This window comes from Leptonychotes weddellii, chromosome 6 (assembly GCF_054177405.1).
Source record: "Leptonychotes weddellii isolate Sample4059 chromosome 6, ASM5417740v2, whole genome shotgun sequence".
Lineage (NCBI taxonomy): Eukaryota > Metazoa > Chordata > Mammalia > Carnivora > Phocidae > Leptonychotes > Leptonychotes weddellii.
The window spans coordinates 86,257,789-86,277,509 of NC_138374.1; the positions used below are offsets into that span (position 1 = coordinate 86,257,789).

The 19,721-nt window shown below is 49.4% G+C and overlaps 1 protein-coding gene and 2 non-coding genes across 3 annotated transcripts; 2 read left to right on the forward strand and 1 right to left on the reverse strand.

Moving 5' to 3' along the window:
* The first annotated feature begins 819 nt into the window (after positions 1-819).
* RCSD1 (RCSD domain containing 1) lies at positions 820-11,978 on the forward strand. The gene is made up of 3 exons (XM_081824549.1): positions 820-1,182; positions 3,270-3,965; positions 10,186-11,978. Exons 1-3 carry the CDS (start codon positions 835-837, stop codon positions 10,216-10,218), a joined length of 1,077 nt encoding a protein of 358 aa, XP_081680675.1. The 5' UTR covers positions 820-834; the 3' UTR covers positions 10,219-11,978.
* Positions 11,979-16,075: 4,097 nt separating this feature from the next.
* Positions 16,076-16,147, forward strand: TRNAP-CGG (transfer RNA proline (anticodon CGG)). The gene has a single exon. It is a non-coding gene; the product is annotated as a tRNA-Pro (tRNA).
* A 630-nt stretch (positions 16,148-16,777) lies between these two features.
* TRNAP-AGG (transfer RNA proline (anticodon AGG)) lies at positions 16,778-16,849 on the reverse strand. Its single transcript has one exon. It is a non-coding gene; the product is annotated as a tRNA-Pro (tRNA).
* Between the last annotated feature and the right edge of the window lie 2,872 nt (positions 16,850-19,721).

Below are 19,721 nucleotides of genomic sequence, written 5' to 3' on the forward strand. Positions count from 1 at the left end.
CGAGTCCCACATCGGGCTCCCTGCTCGGCAGGGAGTCTGCTTCTCCCTCTAACCCTACCCCCTCTTGCGCTCTCTCTCACTCTCTCTCTCTCAAATAAATAAATAAAATCTTTAAAAAAAATAAAAAAAAATAAAAAAAAAAAAAAGAATGTCAGCAACAGGATGACAATTTGGCCAGATCCCATAGGAACCTTACTTTGTTGGGAAGGGGGGGAGGGGGAGCCAAGAACTAAGAAATGCATCATCCTCTAGACTTTTCAGCCAAATATTCTATTAGATGAGTTATGAAGTATGATTTTTCCTCCCTGGAGTAGTCCATAATTCAAAGCTCAAGTTTCCTGCTGGCCAGCAAGATATATTTTTATTTGCAAGCAGTCTTACAGAGGGAACTTTCCAGCTTGAACTTGGGTGGGGAGGGAGACCTCCTTTAATGCCCAGCCCTGAATTCCTGTCACCAAGCCTGCCCCTTGGTACTCATCACATGCTGCTTTTTTAACATGGCTTGGGCTCACAGCATTGCTATGTAGTTTTATATTTTTAATTCTTTTTTTTTAAGATTTTATTTATTTGGCAGTGAGAGAGGGAACACAAGCAGGGGGAGTGGCAGAGGGAGAAGCATACTCCCCGCTGAGCCGGGAGCCTGATGTGGGGCTTGATCCCAGGACTCTGGGATCATGACCCAAGCCGAAGGCAGGCTTAACGACTGAGCCACCCAGGCGCCCCTATATTTTTAATTCTTACCATGACTCAGTCTTATCCAGCTCTGGAGGGCGGGGGGTGGGGATGGGGTATGAGCGGGTGGTGGCAAGAGACAGTGCCTCCAGGACCAGGGCAATGGATACTTGGTTAGGAAGCGACACAGAAAGCCTCACATTACCTGGTTACCTGGCCCCAACCAGTTCCAGGCCACATACCCAACAAGCTCAAGCAGAAACTCTTAGGGTCCCCCACCCCAACTTGAAATGCCTCACCTTTTCTTGGCAGGCCAATTTAGCTTTCGATCCAGCGGCCCTGCTACCTGGGGCCTCGCCCAAGAGTCCTGGACTTAAGACCGCGGTGTCACCATTCCAGAGCCCACCTTCCACCCCCAGCAGCCCTGGCGTGCGGTCTCAGGAGACAGAGGAGGTGCCAGTTAGCTTTGACCAGCCTCCTGAAGGGAGCCATCTGCCCTGTTACAATAAGGTAATGTCTGGGTCCAAAGCCCTGCAGCGTGTTGGTAGAAATGCAGGCACTGGGCAGTCCTGAATCATCTCCGCCGTGATGTTGTCCTGGGGAAGGGAGGACGCACGTGAGCTGCCGTCAGAGTTGGTTCTCAACAGAAAGGAAACTTCTCTGTGCCTGAGATGGCCCCTCTCCCTAGCCTGCCTCTCGCATCCCCTCTCCCAGAGCTGTGCCCTCACCCGGAAGGCATGCCTGGGGAATGGAGCGCTCTATCCTTCGTGGAGAGAGGGCTGAGAATTCAGGACGGGTCCCAGCCACACAGATAGTTGTGTCAAAAACTGAAAGCAAAATCTGAAGACCTGATCAGTGATTCACACAGAGGGTGGGCAGGGTCATTAGGACTCCAAACCACACTGCTCTGGCTTGAGGTAAATACTTTTAAGTGCCCCAGTATGGGTTCAAATCATTCTTACCGCAGCTTGCCCTATTTAAAGACTAGCCAAACTGTTCCCTTTGCAAAAAGATGTAGGTAAGGCCCCTTTCTGTGGATGCCCTGAGTCTGCTTTCTTTCGTCAGATCCTCAGCCCTACTACACACGGTAAGAATCAGAGATACGGTCCAGTACTGTCCAAGCAGGTGCCCGGCAAATCTGGGCCAGAGCCCAGCAAGGGCCAACATAAAGGGGTCTGATGCCAGGGAATGGCAAATGGATAGAACTTTAAAGTAATGGATGGAAAGAGTGGGGTCTTCTGGGCCATTCCAGAAAATCCACGGGGGAGAAGGTCAAATGTGTAGAAACAGGTAGAATCCAGGGAAACAAACGTGCTAAGTCTTGAGTCTGCTGGCTGGGGATAGGGTGGACATTCTCCAGCTCAGGGTAATGGAGAGACCCCTGACAGCAGAGAGGAACCCAGGGGAGAGCCTCCTTTCTTCAAAGGATGCTCACTAGGGAGGCGGGCCAGGAGGGAGGCGGGGCCACCTGTTTGTAATGGGGTCCAGGGTTGGGGGGCTGCTTTAGGGCAGCAGGGTGTATTCCTGAACCCTGCTGACTGTGAGGCCAGGGCCAGTCCTTGATAGCCTGCAGGGCTGGCCACACCATGGTCTCAGGAAAGAGCCTGGAGAGCCCTTATAAGCCAAGTATTGATTCCAAATTTCTGAGAAGGAGCTAGGATTGACAAATACCAAAATGTAAGCCAATGGGAAAATAAGACTTACAAAAATAAGATTTAAGGTTTATGAAATAAGATTTCATCTACATATAAAATTTTAAAGGCCACACCACTTGAGTAAAGCACGGCATCCAAATAAACATTTCCATTGCACTTCTGGCAAAGTCCGGTGGGCCTAGATGAGGCCCGAGTGATCCTGAGATGCACAAACTTCCCAGACAGGAGATGATTTTGGGCAGCTCTGCTGGAGGCTCCTAAGGCATGGCTTCTGCTCATAGCGGACCTGAGCCCAGGAAAGTGAAGGTGTCTGTCTGTGCAGCTTTCCCGGGGATTAGCCAGCTCTGCGGAGGGCTGGGAGGGCCAGGCTGGGGAAGGGGACAAAGCTGGTCACCTGCTGTCCGGCTCTGTTCCCATGAGGTCCCTGAGCAAGGCCAGGTCATCTGCAGGCCCTTAACCCTCTTGTCTGTTGGATTCACCTTTGTCAAAGTGAAATGTCCTAAATGTTAAAACATGACTCTTATGTAAAATAGAGATAGATTTTATTCAGCTTGTCAGATTTGTGAAGAAACCTATAATATAGTAAAGTTCATTCAAAGAACATTCAAAGAGCTGGTTATTTATAGGCAACTGAAAAAACAAATGTTAGAATTAAATTGCTAAATTAGACACCAAACGGATTAATGTTTTACAGGATAATAAAAGTATAGGTAGGTTATCATTTTTAGTGGATGGAAAGCATTTGCGTCTTCATGAGGCAAAAACCTACTGGTTACCCTGTGACTTCACATAGCACACAGGGGTCCATTCTGCTGGAAAATCAAATGACCCTTAAAGGCTGGCTGACGAAGCAGTGCCTTAGACTGACATCGAAAGACATGCAGTCCCCTTCTTGGCCTTTTTCACAGGTTGTGGATAATTTCTCTTAACACGTTCTTCCAGGTGCGGACGAAGGGCTCGATAAAAAGGCGCCCTCCCTCCAGACGATTCCGAAGGTCTCAGTCGGACTGTGGGGACCTGGGAGATTTCAGGGCCCCCGAGTCATCCCAGGAGAATGGTGCCAAGGAAGAGAATGGGGATGAGGTGTTCCCATCCAAGAGCAAGGCCCTGGGTTCCCCTCCACCCAGCGAGGGGCCGGTGGGGGAGGAAGTGGGGAGGCAGCTGGGGTCTCAGGAGAAGCCTCCTCTGAGGAGGACGTCCAGCAGGACGGAGAAGCAGGAGGAGAAGGGCAGGGCCATGGATGAAGCCCAGCATCCCCACAAGGCTGTGGGGGGCTCTGAAGAGGAGGCCAGCCCACATCCAGCCACAGGGGAGGCCGTCCAACCAGCCCAAGCCTCCAACCCAGAGGCGGCAAACGGAGGTAGGAGCCCCAGAGAAGAAAAAGCAGCCGGAAAAGAGACAGAAAAATCTGAGGAGGTGAAGGTGGAGAGGGCAGGAAATGAAGAGGAGGAGCCCAGACAGAGGAGCCAAGACACCAAGGGGCCGGTGGACGGAGCAGTGGGGGAGGCCTCACCAAGCCCCCCTGAAGGGGTGGAGGGCCCCCGCATCCCGGAGCAGGGGAAAGACGAGGAAAAGGATGAGGAAGGGGCCACTCTGGAGCCCGGCTGCAATCCCCACCATGAGGCCCCCAAGCCCGAGGTAAGTGGCCTGCACGGTCACCTGGGGAGGCCAGGGCCAGAGTGTGTCTGTTTATACTTCCTCACAAATCAGTGCGAGTGTGCAGAAACAAAGGCCCTGTTGCGGACGGTGAGGGGACAGAGATACAAGAAAGGGAAGCATGTGCCGGGCTCTGTCCGCCTTCCTGCCCACTCGGAGTTCTGGGGTGCTCTGGGTATGTATGGAGACCAGGCCCGGCTCGGTGACTGAGGCCCACACACAGCTACTGAAGGCCCAGGAGGCAGGGCTCTGGGCTCGGCTCACTGCTGGGGAGCTCAGAGATGAAGGGGGGTGCACCTTTCCATCAACTCAGGCTAGCATGGGAGACCAGCAGCTCCTTAGGGCACACTGAGGAAGGCGGAGTGTGGCCGTGGGCAGGGGGTTCTCTGGGGGAAGCCCAAAGCACAAGCGAGGGAGAAACAGTGTGTGTGTGCGTGTGTGTGCATGTGTGTGTGTGTGCATGTGTGTGTGTGTGTGTGTGTGTGTGGGAGGAAGTTGGAAAAGCTTCAGGGTGAAGGTGGCATTCGAGTGGGGCCATTTGAGGAGGAAGCTTTGTGTTGGACACCAAGTGCACAGAGGAAGGGTACCTCAGTCCCTGCCCACCCCCACTTCCTGGCCCTTCAGCAACCCCCCCCACCCCCACCACCACCATTCCAGGAAGCCCTCTTGAACTCACCTACCTGTGTTCAGGAGCAGAATGCCTTGCTGAGACTCAGCAGCTCCACAAGAGAAGCTCAGTGTTCTACCCTCCACCCCCAAACCTGACAATCTCATCAACAAAGTCACCCCCCAGTGCTTCACTTCCCCCCTCCGTTAGTACATTCATTCAGTACATTCACTCACTCACTCCTTCACTCAGGCGGCCATCAGCTTCCTACCAGATCAGCCTCTTACTGGGCTTCCTGCTTCCTCATTTTCTGCCTATATAGTTCATTTCCGTATAGCAACCAAAGAGGTGTGTGTGTGTGTGTGTGTGTGTGTCTGTGTTTAGATCGTCTACTCATTGCTAAAGTCACTCACCTCCTACGTTAGCTTCCTAGGGCTGCCATAACAAATTACCGCAGACTTGGTGGCTTAAAACCATAGAGATGTATTTTCTCACAATTCCGGAGGTCAGAACTCCAAAATCAAGGTGTTGGCAGGGTGGGTTCCCTCTAGAGGCTCTGAGGGAAAATCTGTCCCATGCCGTCCCCTGACTTCTGACGGCTGCTACCAACCCCTGGAATCCTTCTTGGCCTCTTCCAGGTCCTGCTGGTGGTCGGCAGTCCTTGACACTCCCTGAGTAGTAGACCCAGCCTTTGTCTTTGCATGGTCTTTCCCTGGCTCTGTGTGTCTCAAAACTGCCCTCCTTTCTCTCATGAGGACACCAGTCATTGGAGGTGGGACCCACCCTAAATCCAGAATTGTCTCATCTTGAGATCTTTAATTACATATGCAAAGATGCCAGTTCCAAATAAGGTTATATTCACAGGTACTGGGGGTTAGGATTGGACATATCTTTGGGGGGTATGCCACCCCCTGTGCCTCCCCACCCCCTGTCCCACGGCTTCCCAGTGCACTCAAAATCAAATCCAAACCCTTCGCGAGGCTGTTGCCCAGTTGTCCCTGACCTTTCTCCTCACTGTGCTTTAGTCATGCCAATGGTTATTTTGTTCTTCAAATATACCAAGATCACTCCCTGCTCAGAGCGCTGTCCTGCTGTTCCCCCACCCCCTGCCCCGAGACACTTCTCCTGACCCTCACATGGCCCCTTCTCACCCATCCTTCAGATGCCCCTTAGGCCTGTCTGGACCACCCGGTCACTCTCTTGCACTATTCTACTCTGCCATCATGGTGCATATCACTATTTCACATGCTCTTATTTATTTTCTTATCATCTCTCTTTACTCTTTTGCCCTCACTGTATCCCCAGCCCCTACCGCTGAGCCTGGAACACTGTAGTTCTTAAAAAATATATTTGTTGAGTGAATGAGTGAATTTTTAAAAGAGAGAAAATTGCTTGACCCAAAGGAAATAATCTCTAATGATACAACTAGAGTTATAAGAAGGGTTGATGTGTTCGGAGAGGGGCTCACCAGGGGCCCTCACATTATTCCCACTCAAACTAGACTGGGGAGAAGAAAGTAGTAGGAGTCCCAAAGACACCTGAGGTGTGGGTGAGACTCCTCTGGGTGGGCTGTTAAGCAAAGATGCTTCACATTTCTTCAGCACCATCCATCAAAATGAACGATCTGATCCCATCAGCCCGGAGCTCTTCACCAGATGTCCAGAAGGCAAACACTTGCCTCAGATCCTCCCTTCTTTTTGAGGATGAAGCCAGCGAGTCCACGTGGTCACCTGCCAGGGGCGGCTCCACCTTAGCTTCAGGCTGGGAGGTGCTCATCTCGCCAGGAGAACTTCCCACAGCACTGGTCCTGAGGCGTTAAGGAATCACCTTGGTTGCAAAGCTTCGGGAAGGTCTCCTGCAGAAACTGGAGGAGCTTTGGAACAGGCTCCCCTGAAACCTCTTGAGCCACCTCTATGTTCCCAGCCTGGCAGAGCCCTGGCCAGGGAGCCAGATGCCCACACCCTCGCAGGTGCTCTTCTTCCAAACAGGAAGCCCAGGGAGGCACTGAAGACGTCCACCCACCACCTCTCCATGCTTTCCGTCTCCTTCTCCGTCACGGAGACACAAAATCCTGACACCCTTAGCCCAAACCCCTGGTTTTAGAGAGGAAGGACCTGAGGCTCCAAAGGGGAACACAAGTTGTCCAAGGTCACGGAGCTCAATGTTCAGGGACACCACACAGCTCCTCTCTGCACATCGGCATCATTTATTCAATCTGGGAGGGGCGTTGCCTCCCATCCTCTCTCGTCCTTGTCAGGCTCAGTCAAGGTTAGAAGCAAGAAGCCTCAGGCAGTGGTGCAAAAGGATTCGCCGGTGCAGTGATGGTGAAGGGGGCTGCTTGGGTCTTGGCTTCTCTGCACACCCCATGCCTGTCCCAGGCCTTTCGTGGGTCCAGCAGAGGCAGCAGACGGCTTCGCAGCCCCCTGATCTAATCCCCATCTAGTTCTTTGATTGGTAGAAATACATTGATCAGAGAAACTAATTGGAGTCCCACTCGACATTTACCAAACAGCAGTTACCCCTGGCACTATGGGACTTACTGGGGGCTCCAAGATGAAAAGGACAGAGGCATAAACAAATAGCAAATAAGGACAAATAAAACAAACAGATGAACAAAAAACACAAATAATGACAAGGCAGTGGAAGAAATGTGATTCTTCCCAGGAACTTGCTATGCTCTGTGAAGCACAGAGGATGGGGCCGTCCCTTCTTCAAGGGAGAGAGCAGGGAAAGGCTTCCGATGAGGCCCCAGGTATCAGCCGTGTGAAAGCGCTAGAAAGGGTTAACTTCCTACTGCATAGCCCCTCACGAGTATTTCAACGTTTTATGCTTAAGGAATGAGTCATTCTGGGAATTTCAGTCACGGAACAGGCTGGATATATCAAATCCCAACACTTGGGATTCTGCTTCCCCCTGGAGAGAGGGCACTGACTAGGATCCAGCTCCCATACTGTAAATCAATCAAACAAGTGTTTCTCCAGCACTCACTATGTTTCCAGTACTGTGTAGGGCACTCAGGTATGCCAAAGATAAACTTCCCCAAGCCACGACATTCAAGATGCATCACATTCAAGACCTTGTAGGACCGATAGTAACCCCTGACTTCCTAACCGCCTGGTTCCATTGCTCGTCCAAGGCATTCTCCTTGATTTCTCAATATTTGATTTGAAATGTCTTTCTCCCTCAGCTGATGAGATACCACTTTCTCTTGAGCCTCAATTCTTGGCCTTCTCTTCTCACTTCTCTTGGGACCACACTCCCCTGCTTTCCCTCTTCAGCCCCTCCCTTAGCCTCTGGACCGTCCTGCCCTCCCCACTGACCTGCTCTCTCTTTCTGGATCAATCCACAAAGCTCAGCCACTCTCACTCCACATTCTTTGCCAAGCAGCCCGGACCCCTTATGACCTCTTACCAATGGGGCTGAGCCACATCCATCTTCCCCCGCTGCCTGGAAACTCACTCACTGCATTCTATCAGCCTGTTTTCACCTACCTTCCTCAGTCACTCCTCCCTCATCCCCACGGGCTCTGCAAATGACCTCACCTCTTATGTGAGTGAAAGGAAGGTCAGCCTCGTCCTCTCAAAGTACGAATCCGAGGACAGGTCCCTTCTTGACAAGACAAACCCGCATCGGCTGTGATCTGGCTTCCCCCAACTGCCATTTTCTGGACATTTTTACAGGACATTTGTGGAGTGTGTCTGTGCATTTTAAGTGAGGGGTCACACTAAGAATTTCCCATCCATCCAGGTGCTCTTCCAAGTTTCTAGCTCCTCACTAGCTCACCCCCTTCTGCCTATAGACCTTGCTCAGTTCTCTCCAGTCCTAAAGAAAAATCCCCCGAGTCTGTCCCTCCCCCACACACCCAGTGCTGTCCCCCTCCTTTGTTTCTCCTTGTGATCTCACGCTTCTCTCTGATGTGAAGCTCACAAGTGCTTCCCTGCTTCCCTGCCACCAAAGAGTAAGCATTCTTACCTCGGTGAGGTGTCAGCCCTGCCCCTGAGGCCACCTGCCACCGTAGCCTCTGTCTGGTGGGCCGCCCCGCCAACTCCTCTCCCTCCCTCCCTCCCTGTCTCCTCAAGAAGAACCGCCACATTTGACCTTGGCAGTCTCCTCTGGCCCCCACTACCAAGCTCCAGCCGTCATATTTTGTGAATGATCCCTAAGGTTGCCCCTCACCATCAGCCACTGGGCCACTCTTGACTGCTTAGCACCAGCCTGGCCCTGGTCCCAACCACACACCAACCGACCTCCGCGCTTGGACACCTGCCAGTCACTCAAACTCAAAACCAAACTCGTCCTACTTGCTCTGTTTCTTCACTTGTATTCAACTGAAACCCCACATTCCTTTGTTATACTCACCCATTTCTGCTAATGAGGTGCTCATGTTTCTTCCACCTCCCTGCCTAATCAGCCCCCCACGTCTTAGGGGGTTTGCCAGGGAGGGCCTTTCGCTTTCCCTCCTGCCCCGTCTCCACTGCTGTGACCCCTTCCTTATCTCTACAATCATGACTCGCTCCTCAAGGAGTTCCTGGTCTCCAGACACACTCTATACATTAGCACCAAATTCATCTTGCTGAAAATGGCATCTCGGTGTCTACTCTCCTACCCCAAACCCTTTGATACCACTCATGGGAGAATCGAGTTCACCCTCCTCCCCATGCTGAACTTTCTCCCAGCCTTTCCCTCTCCCCCATGATGGGGCCCATGCCTCCAGGACCCACCATTCCACAAGAGGCAACGCATCGTCCCACCCGTCCTGCCGTCCCCTCCACCAGAAACGCCCGCACCCCCGACTGAGATTGCCCTCACTGCGGCCTGGAAGTCTCTGTCCTCCGTAGGCCTTCCCCAACTGCTCCGGTGAGGAACACCCGCAGTGACTCAAGCACCCCCTCATGCTCAGTACAGCGCGTTCCGGTGGCCCAGAGCACATGCCACCTGATGCCGTGGACATAGTCGTAAATGTCTCTGTTTCCCAGCCAGAGAACCCAAGGTGGTAAGGCCTGGTGCAGCCCCAGCCCAGAAGGAGCTAAAAGTCATACTTTGGGTTGAATGTTGAATAAATAGCTATTTTCCTGTCCTTTTACTAAAGTATCCACCTTCTATTTTTGATTCTTTGTGTTCTTTTTCCACCTTTATGTCACCAAAGTTTCTTGAGCAGTGTAACAGGGAGATGAAATTGAGTGGGAATGAATTAGTAAGTAAGAAGCTGGGGCAGGGAGGGCATGGGAAGCCAGGCATCAAGGAATAGGCAATGTCACCTAATAGTTGAGGGCTCAAGCTCTGGTCCCTGGTTTTAAATCCTGACTCTGTTACTTCCTAGCTGTGTGACCTAGGGGAAGTCACTTGACCTTTCTGTGCCTTAACTGCCCCACCTGCAGAACAGCGCTAACAGAAGTACCTAACTCGTCTTGCTTTTGTGAGGATTACATGATTTGATGCTCGTAGAAACCTCCGTCAAGCACATAGCATTATTATTACCATCACTACTGTTAGCGTTACAATTCTTGCTGGATCTGGTATCACCAAGGAGGTCTGCTGAGCGTCAGGATTTCCCCCACTCTCTTCCTAACTCATCCTTTCCTCCTGTGTTCACAGGATAACACCCCTGTCCAGGACACTAACATGTGAAGAAGAGTTCACTCTGCCTAGTGATGAGGCTGCTGGAGACATCTCTTTCGAAGGAGCAGCAACAAGAGAAAGAGAGAATGAAGCCATCGCTGGAGCAGAATTTGGGCGTGGGGGGGGGTCTGGAGGCAGCCCGAAGATGTAGATTGCGTTGTTTCCCGTCTCCACACCGAATGTTCCCTCGCAGACAAAGATCAGTCCGAGGGCAGCAGGCTTTAATCAGCTTGAGTTTGTGTCACTTGATGGACTTGGTTTAAAAAAGAAGGAAAAAAAAAACTTATTTAAAACAATTTACTGCGGCAACAGCTCCCAGGGATACTGGTCAACCTGTGGGCCTGGATCCTATCCACACCCACCTGTCCCTGCGGCTGACCTCGGAACTGGATTCTAATTTAGCTTCTCAGATTTTGTTTTGTGTAAAGCGATAGCCTTTTTAATGTTCTGAAGCTTTTATGATTCTCAGATGGAAGTAAAAACTAATTTCAGGTGGCAGGAAACAAAAGAAAATCGCGTTGCTGAAAATATAAATCCCGTAAGTTACAGAAGACCTTAAATTGTATCAAGACCCTTGAGACAACCTCTCAGCTTTGTCCAAATTGGAACTGGCCAACCAATTTTTAAAACCTTGGCCTGGAAAAGATACTTACTGCAACATTAAAAAATAGGTATCTGTTCCAGCAATAGGAACCTTTCCTGTCCAGGAGTTTTCCAGTGGATGGTACACTCGGAGGTGACAGGCTCAGTCCAGTGGAGGCAGGGAGCAGCTCTCCTGGAGAAGCAGATGCCAGGGGTCATGGCTGTGCACGCTGCCTTTCCTCATCCTGAAAGCAGAGCAAGGATACCTAAATAATGCCTACCCTCTGAGGTAGGCTGGGAGAATGAAATTTGCACTTTCTGAAGGAGATCCTTGAGCAGGGAGTCCATGTTTCCATGTTGCCTGGGAGGTGCTTGAGTGTCTGTTTTGAAAGGTACATAACAAAAACATCCTTCCTAGCTTCCCTGGGAAGCTGCTCTTGAATCAAAGCCCAGACTCCCTTTCTGGACTCAGGAGGAGTGGGCTGGGTCTTCAGTCTGTTCTCACTTGGGAGCTCTGGCTTTAATGTTCTGTGTGGAAAATGCAAGGGGCTTTGCAAGGAACAGGGCCCTGACTACCCATTCCTTGACTAATTTCCTCTCCCCTCTTGATGCAAAGATGTTAATCCAAATAAATCTTTAATCTTTAGGGTTGGTTCTTATCCAGAGTTGCATATTTCAGTGTCTCATGTGCTGATGTGGCAGGTGGAGCGGCTGTTTGTCTGGAGGTCTGTTAGACCACTTCCAACCCCGACGTCGGAAAGTCATCTCCCGGACAAAAAGGCCTTATGTCACTGCTGGTACCTCAGCGTTCTCATCCCATTACAGTTTTCCTAGAACTCCGTGAGAGTGTTCATACTTGGGATATGTATTTTTTCAAAACTTTTTAAATACATGCATCTTCAAAAACTTGTAACTTAGTCGAGCCCAATATTTTAAGTTTTATGTTTTAGCGGAATTTTGGAGATAAGTGTGTTTCAGTTATTTTGAGGTCAGTATAATCCATCTCTATCCATCCCTCCCCCCATCCACCCATCCATCCATCTACATCTGTCCTTCATCTATCCATCCATCCATCTACATCTGTCCTTCATCTATCCATCCATCCATCTACATCTGTCCTTCATCTGTCCATCCACCCATCTATCCACAGAGATGTGTACCCCCGAAATAATACATGATTTTACTTACATACGTCTTTGGGTTGTTTATACACACAGTCTAGTGAATGTGTGCATGATTGTGAGCATGTGTGACAGAAAAGGGGTATCTGCCACTTTCCTCTACTTGAAAAAGGAATGGACCAGAAAGCATGGGATGTAGATGTGAAGATGAAACTATTTTTTCGTCTGGAGGCACGACAGTTTACAGCAGCAGATGGTTTTATTCAGGCTTCCCTAATAGGCTTGAAGGAAAACACTGATTTCTTCATAGCTATAAGGCTCAAGAGTCAGAGTCATTCCTCCTTTACCTCTGTCTTCCGGCTTGAATTTCATACTGTGTCTTTGCTTTCTCCAGAAAGGGAGCAAGGGGAAAAAAAAAAAACCCTGGATGCTGTGAAGGGAGATGCCAATATTTAATAGGGGGCTGTTATACTGTTTCAGCTGCATGTGGAACCAGGTAGCCAGATGACTACAGGAAGCTCAGGGGCCTCAGAACTCCACTCTCCTCCCTGAGGTCCCCCCAGACAAACCTCAGTTTGCCAGTCAACTAGACACTCAAAAAATAAAGGGATAGGGGCGCCTGGGTGGCTCAGTCGTTGAGCGTCTGCCTTCGGCTCAGGTCATGATCCCGGGGTCCTGGGATCGAGCCCCGCATCGAGCCCCGCATCGAGCCCCGCATCGAGCCCCGCATCGGGCTCCCTGCTCCGCGGGAAGCCTGCTTCTCCCTCTCCCACTCCCCCAGCTTGTGTTCCCTCTCTCGCTGTGTCTCTCTCTGTCAAATAAATAAAATCTTTAAAAAAAAAATAAAAAATAAAAAAAAAATAAAGGGATAAATTAGTAGAAAGGCAACCTATTCATCATCTTCTTTTGATTAGATACTCTTGGGAGTGTAACAGTTTAACACAGTTGAATGAATGAGGACATTCAGTTGCTAATGAAAGAAACTGGCTGATGAAAACCAGAAAATTGTATCTATGAATATCTCTCTCTCCCTCCCTCTCTCCCTATATACGGAATAATATAAATTAAAAATCTATGGATAGACCTAAATACAATACTCAAGCAATATCAGAAACCTCTCTTTGTTCTTGGTCTCTGCTTTCCTCTATGTTGGCCATATTCCCAAGCAGGCTCTTCACAGCCTGCAAACCTAATGGAAAGAGCTTATTTTTTTCCAATAACACTGGGGAAAAAATCCTGCAAAGGTTTTCTATAAACCATGCGTGGATCACCTGTTCATACCTAAACCAGTCTTTATGACCGAGGAGCTGCGGAGATCACACTGGCCAGGCCTGGGTCGTGTGACCTCCGGAGCTAAGGGCTAGGTAAGCCAATCCTGTGCAATCTGCAAGGATTCTGAATGGGAACAATGGGTGTCAAATGGGGTGCCGTTACCAAAGGAAATTATGCTGGAAAAAACAAAAAAACCAACAACAGATGTGTCCAAGAGGGCAAGCCCAGACATACCAAACTACTATTCCATTGTTTACTAAAACATTAAATTTTGTTTGACCCCTCAATGAGTTCTAATCAACTTTGTGCTCTATGGACCAGGTAAAAATAATGTGACCAGAATGCTTCTTTATGATGTATGACCAGGTGGCTTCTGAAGATATCAAGAGCACTGAGCAAAACGCAAGTGCTACTCAAAGTGGAATTCGTTTTCATAAGCCACCACTGAATATCAGTCTCATGATTTCATGTAATAATATATGGCTGATCCAGAGCTAACCTGGGGCTCCATGAGGGTACGGTTGATGTCTGTATTCTTCATTATGCACAGTGCCGCATGCAATATAGGTGCTCAATAAATAGTTGTTAAGTAATGAATGATTGCACTGATGTCGGGGCTGGAATAGATTACTTTCAGTATCGATCACTGCCCAACACCTCCCTCATCTGATACCAGAGGCCTGAAATATCATAATTAGCAACTCTTCCACTGGCTTCAGTCTTCTTTCCCAATCAAAATGCATATCCTGAGAGAAGTAATATTTTAAGTTTCCTTTGTCATCACACCTTGGGTTGAGTTGGTTCTTGAAATTCTTCCCAGAGGGGTTGAAAAAGAAGAGCAAAGTATAGAAAAGTCTAGGGGCAGGAGACATACTTTTCTGACTTCCAATCTTGCTTGGGGCAACCCAGGCTCCCACTCAGCCTAGTGATGTCCTGGCCAGAGTGGCTATGGTTGCTGCGAAGACTTTTATTCCGGCTCTGCCCTCAAATCCCAGGGGAACTGTGGGAATTCTGGAGAGGCTCCACTGTGGTCAAATGGGGCAGGAAACTATGGTTCTTTGAGACTCCACAGAGGAGGAGGAGACAATATGTATGTTTTATGCTTCTCAGTGAAAAGGGAGCCACGAGGGTAAAAACCATCTACCTCAAAAACCAGAGCATAAAGACTTCTTACTCCTTTTAATCCTGGAAAGTTGTGGGCTTCTCTGTGGGAGCTGTAACACGCTGATCCTGGCATTGCCAGGGAGATGCTAGGAGGCAAACAGGATGCAGAAGGAAGGGGCCAAAATGAGCAAGGATCCCCCCGGTTACTCCTGTAAGTAATGACTCTGGCCCTTCATGGTGTCATTTTACATAAAAATTTGAGAAAATTACTTGAATTTAGGTAAACCTGTAATGTCAGTTATCACACTTCTCAACTTCTTTTTAAAAGAATGAGTGGACTGGATTGCAGAGGTAGGAGAGGCCTCCAGACTTGTCACCTCTCATGGCACCAGGGCAAGTGGTGGGAGCGGGCTTCAGCCCTGGCAGGGCAGAGTGAGCCCATGGTCTCAAGGAGAGGGCGAAGCGGATTGCTCAGGACTCTGCGGGGAGCGCCTCCTGCCCCACGCCCACCCCTGAACCCACCGCACCCGCATCCCGAACCTATCCTCAAGTTCAAAGCAGTATTTAGCTCTGAAACCTTGGCTCAGTAGGAGGAAGAAAGGTGGTCTCAGACAAGGAGAGGGTGTCGTTAAAGTCTTACATGCGATCAAAGCAAATAGAGGGCTTAGCTTGGACAGGCTGCCTCCCCAGCCACGTCCTCCTACCCCAGGGAGTAGCAGGGCTCTACGGGGCCAGATTTGGCTTTTCAGCTTTTGCTCTTTGATTTGAGGTGTTTTCGCTTGTATTTCCCCCACCCCTGCCCAGGGCGCGAGCTCCGGTCCTGACCTTCCGTCACTGAGCGACACTCCAGGTGCCTGCGGGCCTCAGGAGGAAGGGGGCGGGGGAAAGCGGAGAAGCTGGTGCAACGGGGAGCTCCCAAAAGGTGAGGGGCAAGAACACCACTGGACCCTCGGAGGACTGTCAGACAGCTATGGAGAACAGCTCCCACGGAAAAAGGAAGCTTGGGGTCCGGAAGCCGGCTGCGGGAGCCAGGACCCCGCAGCCTGGGGGAGTTGGGCCCGGGTTGGGGCGGGGGGGGCGGGGACGCAGGCGGAGGGGGCGGGGCGGAGGCGGGGCGCGCTACCACAGCCGGGCCCCTGCGGTCGGCTGCAGGGGGCGCACGCATCCGGGGTCCTCCCCGCTCCCGCAGCCGCCGGGACACCCGTCGCCCCCAACCGCTCGCGGCCCCTTCCCAGGCCTTCCCTGCCCACAGCTCCAAACGAGCTACCTGAGGTCCCGGACCTGCGTTCTCTCTGCAAAGGGAGGCGGGGAGCACCTAGGAGCAGGACGTCAGGAATATCCAATGAGCTCCGTACCTGCAAAGCCCTCAAAAGGGCGGACGATCCCATAATGAATGTTGGGAAAGTTCTCTTTTAACCCTCCTCTGGGGTTTCTTCCCCGCCCGCTCCGCCCGCCTTCAGCCGCGGCTCCCGTTCGTGCCCGCAGCCCAGCCCGACGGGGCCCGTCGCGCCCAGCGAGCACTGGCCTAGGCGGGCACCCAGCGGCGCCCTCCCAGCCCCGGCTCCCGCGCCCGCCGCCACCGCTGGGTGCAGCATGGGCCCCGGCTCAGGGTGGTGCGACCCGCCCGGCTCCGCAAAATCCGCGACAAGAGGGGCTCCGGGGCCCACGCCTGGATGGGTGCACGGTCCAGGCAGTGGGAGAAGAGTCGCCGGTCGGGTCGGGTGGGAAGCGCAGCGAGAGGCGGGGCGAGGCTGAAGGGAGGCACCGGGAGCCGCTTTGCCGAGAGTGGCTCGTTGGTCTAGGGGTATGATTCTCGCTTCGGGTGCGAGAGGTCCCGGGTTCAAATCCCGGACGAGCCCAGGCTTTTCTTTCGCTCCACACCTTAAATTTAAAATCTTTTTTTTCTCTTCCTCACACAACCCATTTAGAGGCTTATATGAAACCAACTAATATGGTCTCTTGAGCTTGACTGTTAATTCCCCCAGTTTTGCGAAGCAAGAAATCGAATGGGATCAATTTGTACCATACGGCCACTGTGCGTCGGAGAGCTGCGCGTGAGAACAGCTGTACCCTTAAAGCATGCGCGCTGGGAAAAAAGAGGCGCCTCGTGCGGAGTCCTGACCCCCCGATCACAGCCCCGCACGTGGGCAGGACGCCGGCGACTAGCGGTCCCGGACTAGGCGCGCGCAGTCCTCCTGCCGACGCCCAGCACCCGGCCTGTGGCTGGACGCGGGCCGGCCACACCTGCGGGCAGCCGACAGCGGAACTCTGTGTCACTTGCACACGCGCGCGACTCCGGAACTAGCAGGGGTGGGGACAGCGTTTTCAGAGTATCACAATGTTTTCAAACTTTCTACGTTTTTACGTTGTCTTCTTATAGGATTTGGATGTGCAGTGTGCAAAAGCTCAAAAAGTCTCAATTTTGTGTTTTGCAGCAACGTGTATTTATTACCTGTATGTATTATCAGAAATTTTTAGTAAGAAAAGGAGGGCTCGTCCGGGATTTGAACCCGGGACCTCTCGCACCCTAAGCGAGAATCATACCCCTAGACCAACGAGCCGGCGTAATTTTGATATTCCTGCCATGCTAAAGGAAGGTGAACTACTTAGTCCGGCGCCCCCAAGCGGTTATTTATGTATTATGTTTATATCCTTTGCTTGTTTTTGTGCTCTATGTAGGTTTTCTATTTTCTCTCTTTTTTACTTTTTATCTTTAAGAATCTGATACAGAAGAAAACAACGGTCTCATTACCATTGTAATATACTTACCTTTCATTTCAAAAGACATAATTCTGTTTATATTCGTGGCTAATAAATTGCAGGGTATCTGTGGCAAAGTCCCTGTGGCAGGAAGATTCCAGACTCTCTTCTTTACTGAGTTCTGGACGTTGCGCTTTCCAATAATAGTAAAATTGTCGGTTTCTTTCTATACTTTTTATCCTAGTGCTCAAGACGCCAGCCAGCCTTGTGAATTCCCATCTCTGTGTTTTTACTCAAAGTGTTCTCTTCAGCTGGAAAATCTTTTCCTCTTGGATAAATCCCAAACTCTAACTTTCCCAGAGAAAGATCCTTTAACATATTAAAATCAACTGTATGTGATATATAATTGGCGTGCAGTCTTGTCTCCTCTAATCATAATTTACTGGAGGACAATACTGAAATCTGTGTAACTGGCAACCAAATGTATAATTCATTATGATTGGTGCCCAATTGTCCCAATACCTTTACCGCATGGCTTGTTTACTATATTTTAAATTCTTAAATACTTATTATTTAAGCTTATGCTAACAAAGCTGGTGCTCAATAAATGACTGCAATTAGTTTCAAGTTCCTCAACAAAACAAATCTTGGTACTTGGACAGCTAGTAAGTGTGAACTGTCAACAAATAACAACAACAAATAGAAGAGTGGCTATCCAGAATAGAACCTAGTCACTTACTTTGTTTCATATCAGTTTATTCATTCGCCTGGTTGCTCATTCACTCAACAAACATTAGAAGCACTATGTACCAGACACTGAATTGTCAACTTTCTTCCTATGGTTTGACACTAGCAAATTATAGTTCTGGATCTCTAACATTCCCCACCCTTCTTTGTTTTGTTTGAAACTGTCCTAACAAGAGACTTGAGTTCTTCTTAGGGCTCAAGGCAAGGAGAATAAGAATACCCTTTAAAATGTTCATTGGTTCTAGGTGCCAGCTCACTTCATTCATCAAAACCTAACTGGAAAAAATGTGCCCTAGACACTTAAGAAGTTTATATTTCTCATGAGAACGAGGAAACTAAAAAATATAACTTGTAAGGTAAAATACTGTAACCACTTCAGATTTCTGAAAACCTGAGCTTCTACAGTTACTAAGAGGTCTCTATGCTCTCCTTTCCCAATTGAATTTACTATAGTTATTATCATTTTCAGGGTTGGTTTTTTTTTTTTTTCTTACTCCTACTTCTCTCTAGTGATTGGAAAATAGTTTGTCTATTACTCTTCAGGCTCCATTAGAGTATCTCATTTGCCTCTCACAAAGGTGCAGGAAAACTGACAGTAACAAAACTCAGAATATCAGTTGCCTAACTCACAGGGAGAAACATCTCTATCCTGGTAAAGGAATGCCTGTGACCCCCTCCAGGGCACATCCTTCCCTTGTAGTACACAGATTGTTACAGTGTACAAGGGGACAGAGGATCTTGAGGAACATTTTATCCCAGTCACAGCAAATGAAAAAGCCTGGTGACATCTACTTTTACTGACAACACCTCTCTAAGGACCCCCATTATTCTTGTTCCCCCAATTTGGTGCCCAGAAACACCGGAGACACTAGAACTCTAATTTTCAAATTTTCAATATCTGCTAGCAAAAATGCAACCCTTCTCCTGAATTAAGCCATTCTGTCAACAGAAATATTAATGAAATTGATTTCGCTTCAGGCAAATCTTTTTCACGATGGCCTGGGATTCATTTTTTACTCTGATATTTATTCATTAATAGTCAAATTCTCACTACCCACAGATTACAGTGTTCCAATTCCTGTGGCAACAGATCTTAAAAAAGACAAGCAAGGAAGGAATGCCCATGAGAATACAGGAGGCGGGGAGGATCTCACCACAATCACAAAGATCTGTTTGAAATTTTGGTGCCTGTCACCATCTTCCTACTTTGTCCCGTTAATTCCAGCTCTAGAAAATTCTGCCCTTATATATTTGCCAGCAGCAGATGCTCCTGAGCGCCCCTTATCTTATCTCTATTAAGTGAAGCCAAGGCAAACCCCTCCTCACTACTGCATATATTGTGCGCTGCGTGAAAAAGGAAGTCTGTGAGGCCAATGGGCCTGTGTCAATAACTATTATCAGAAGGCCTCTGCACATGATTTTTTTCTTATTATTGATTCTGTGGGGAAAATTCTCCCCAAGGAGCCCCTTCTTTTCAGAGGCAGCCGTCCATTGAAAGGACCTTTCTGACCTGATTGGAAGTCTTCAGTTGATTCTGATTGTATTGTCTGAATTGCACGCGCTGGAAAAGGGGAGTTTCCAGGAGGAAGAAAGGGGTACGTGAAGAGAAGGAGGTTTGCTGAGTGAGGACCTCGGACTAACAATAATGACTGGAATCCAAGGGGGTTTTTGGCTTGTTTGTTTTCCCATTTACTCTCTACAGCAGGGTCAGAAACTACAACTTTGCACGATGTTTTTTTGGGGTTTTTTTGTAACTTCTCTAGATTAATTTAATAAACATTCATTCATCTCTTCACCCAGCAAAAATGTATTGAGCATCTGCTGTGTGCGAGGTGTTGAGTATATTCGTGAACAAAACAGAAACAGTCCCTGCCGGGGTGGAGCAGACATTCTAGTGAGAGAAGACAAACCATAAATATAATGAAGAAAGAAATTGTATAGGGAGGGTTTGTGATTTGAACAGGATGGTAAGGATGGGCCTCTTTG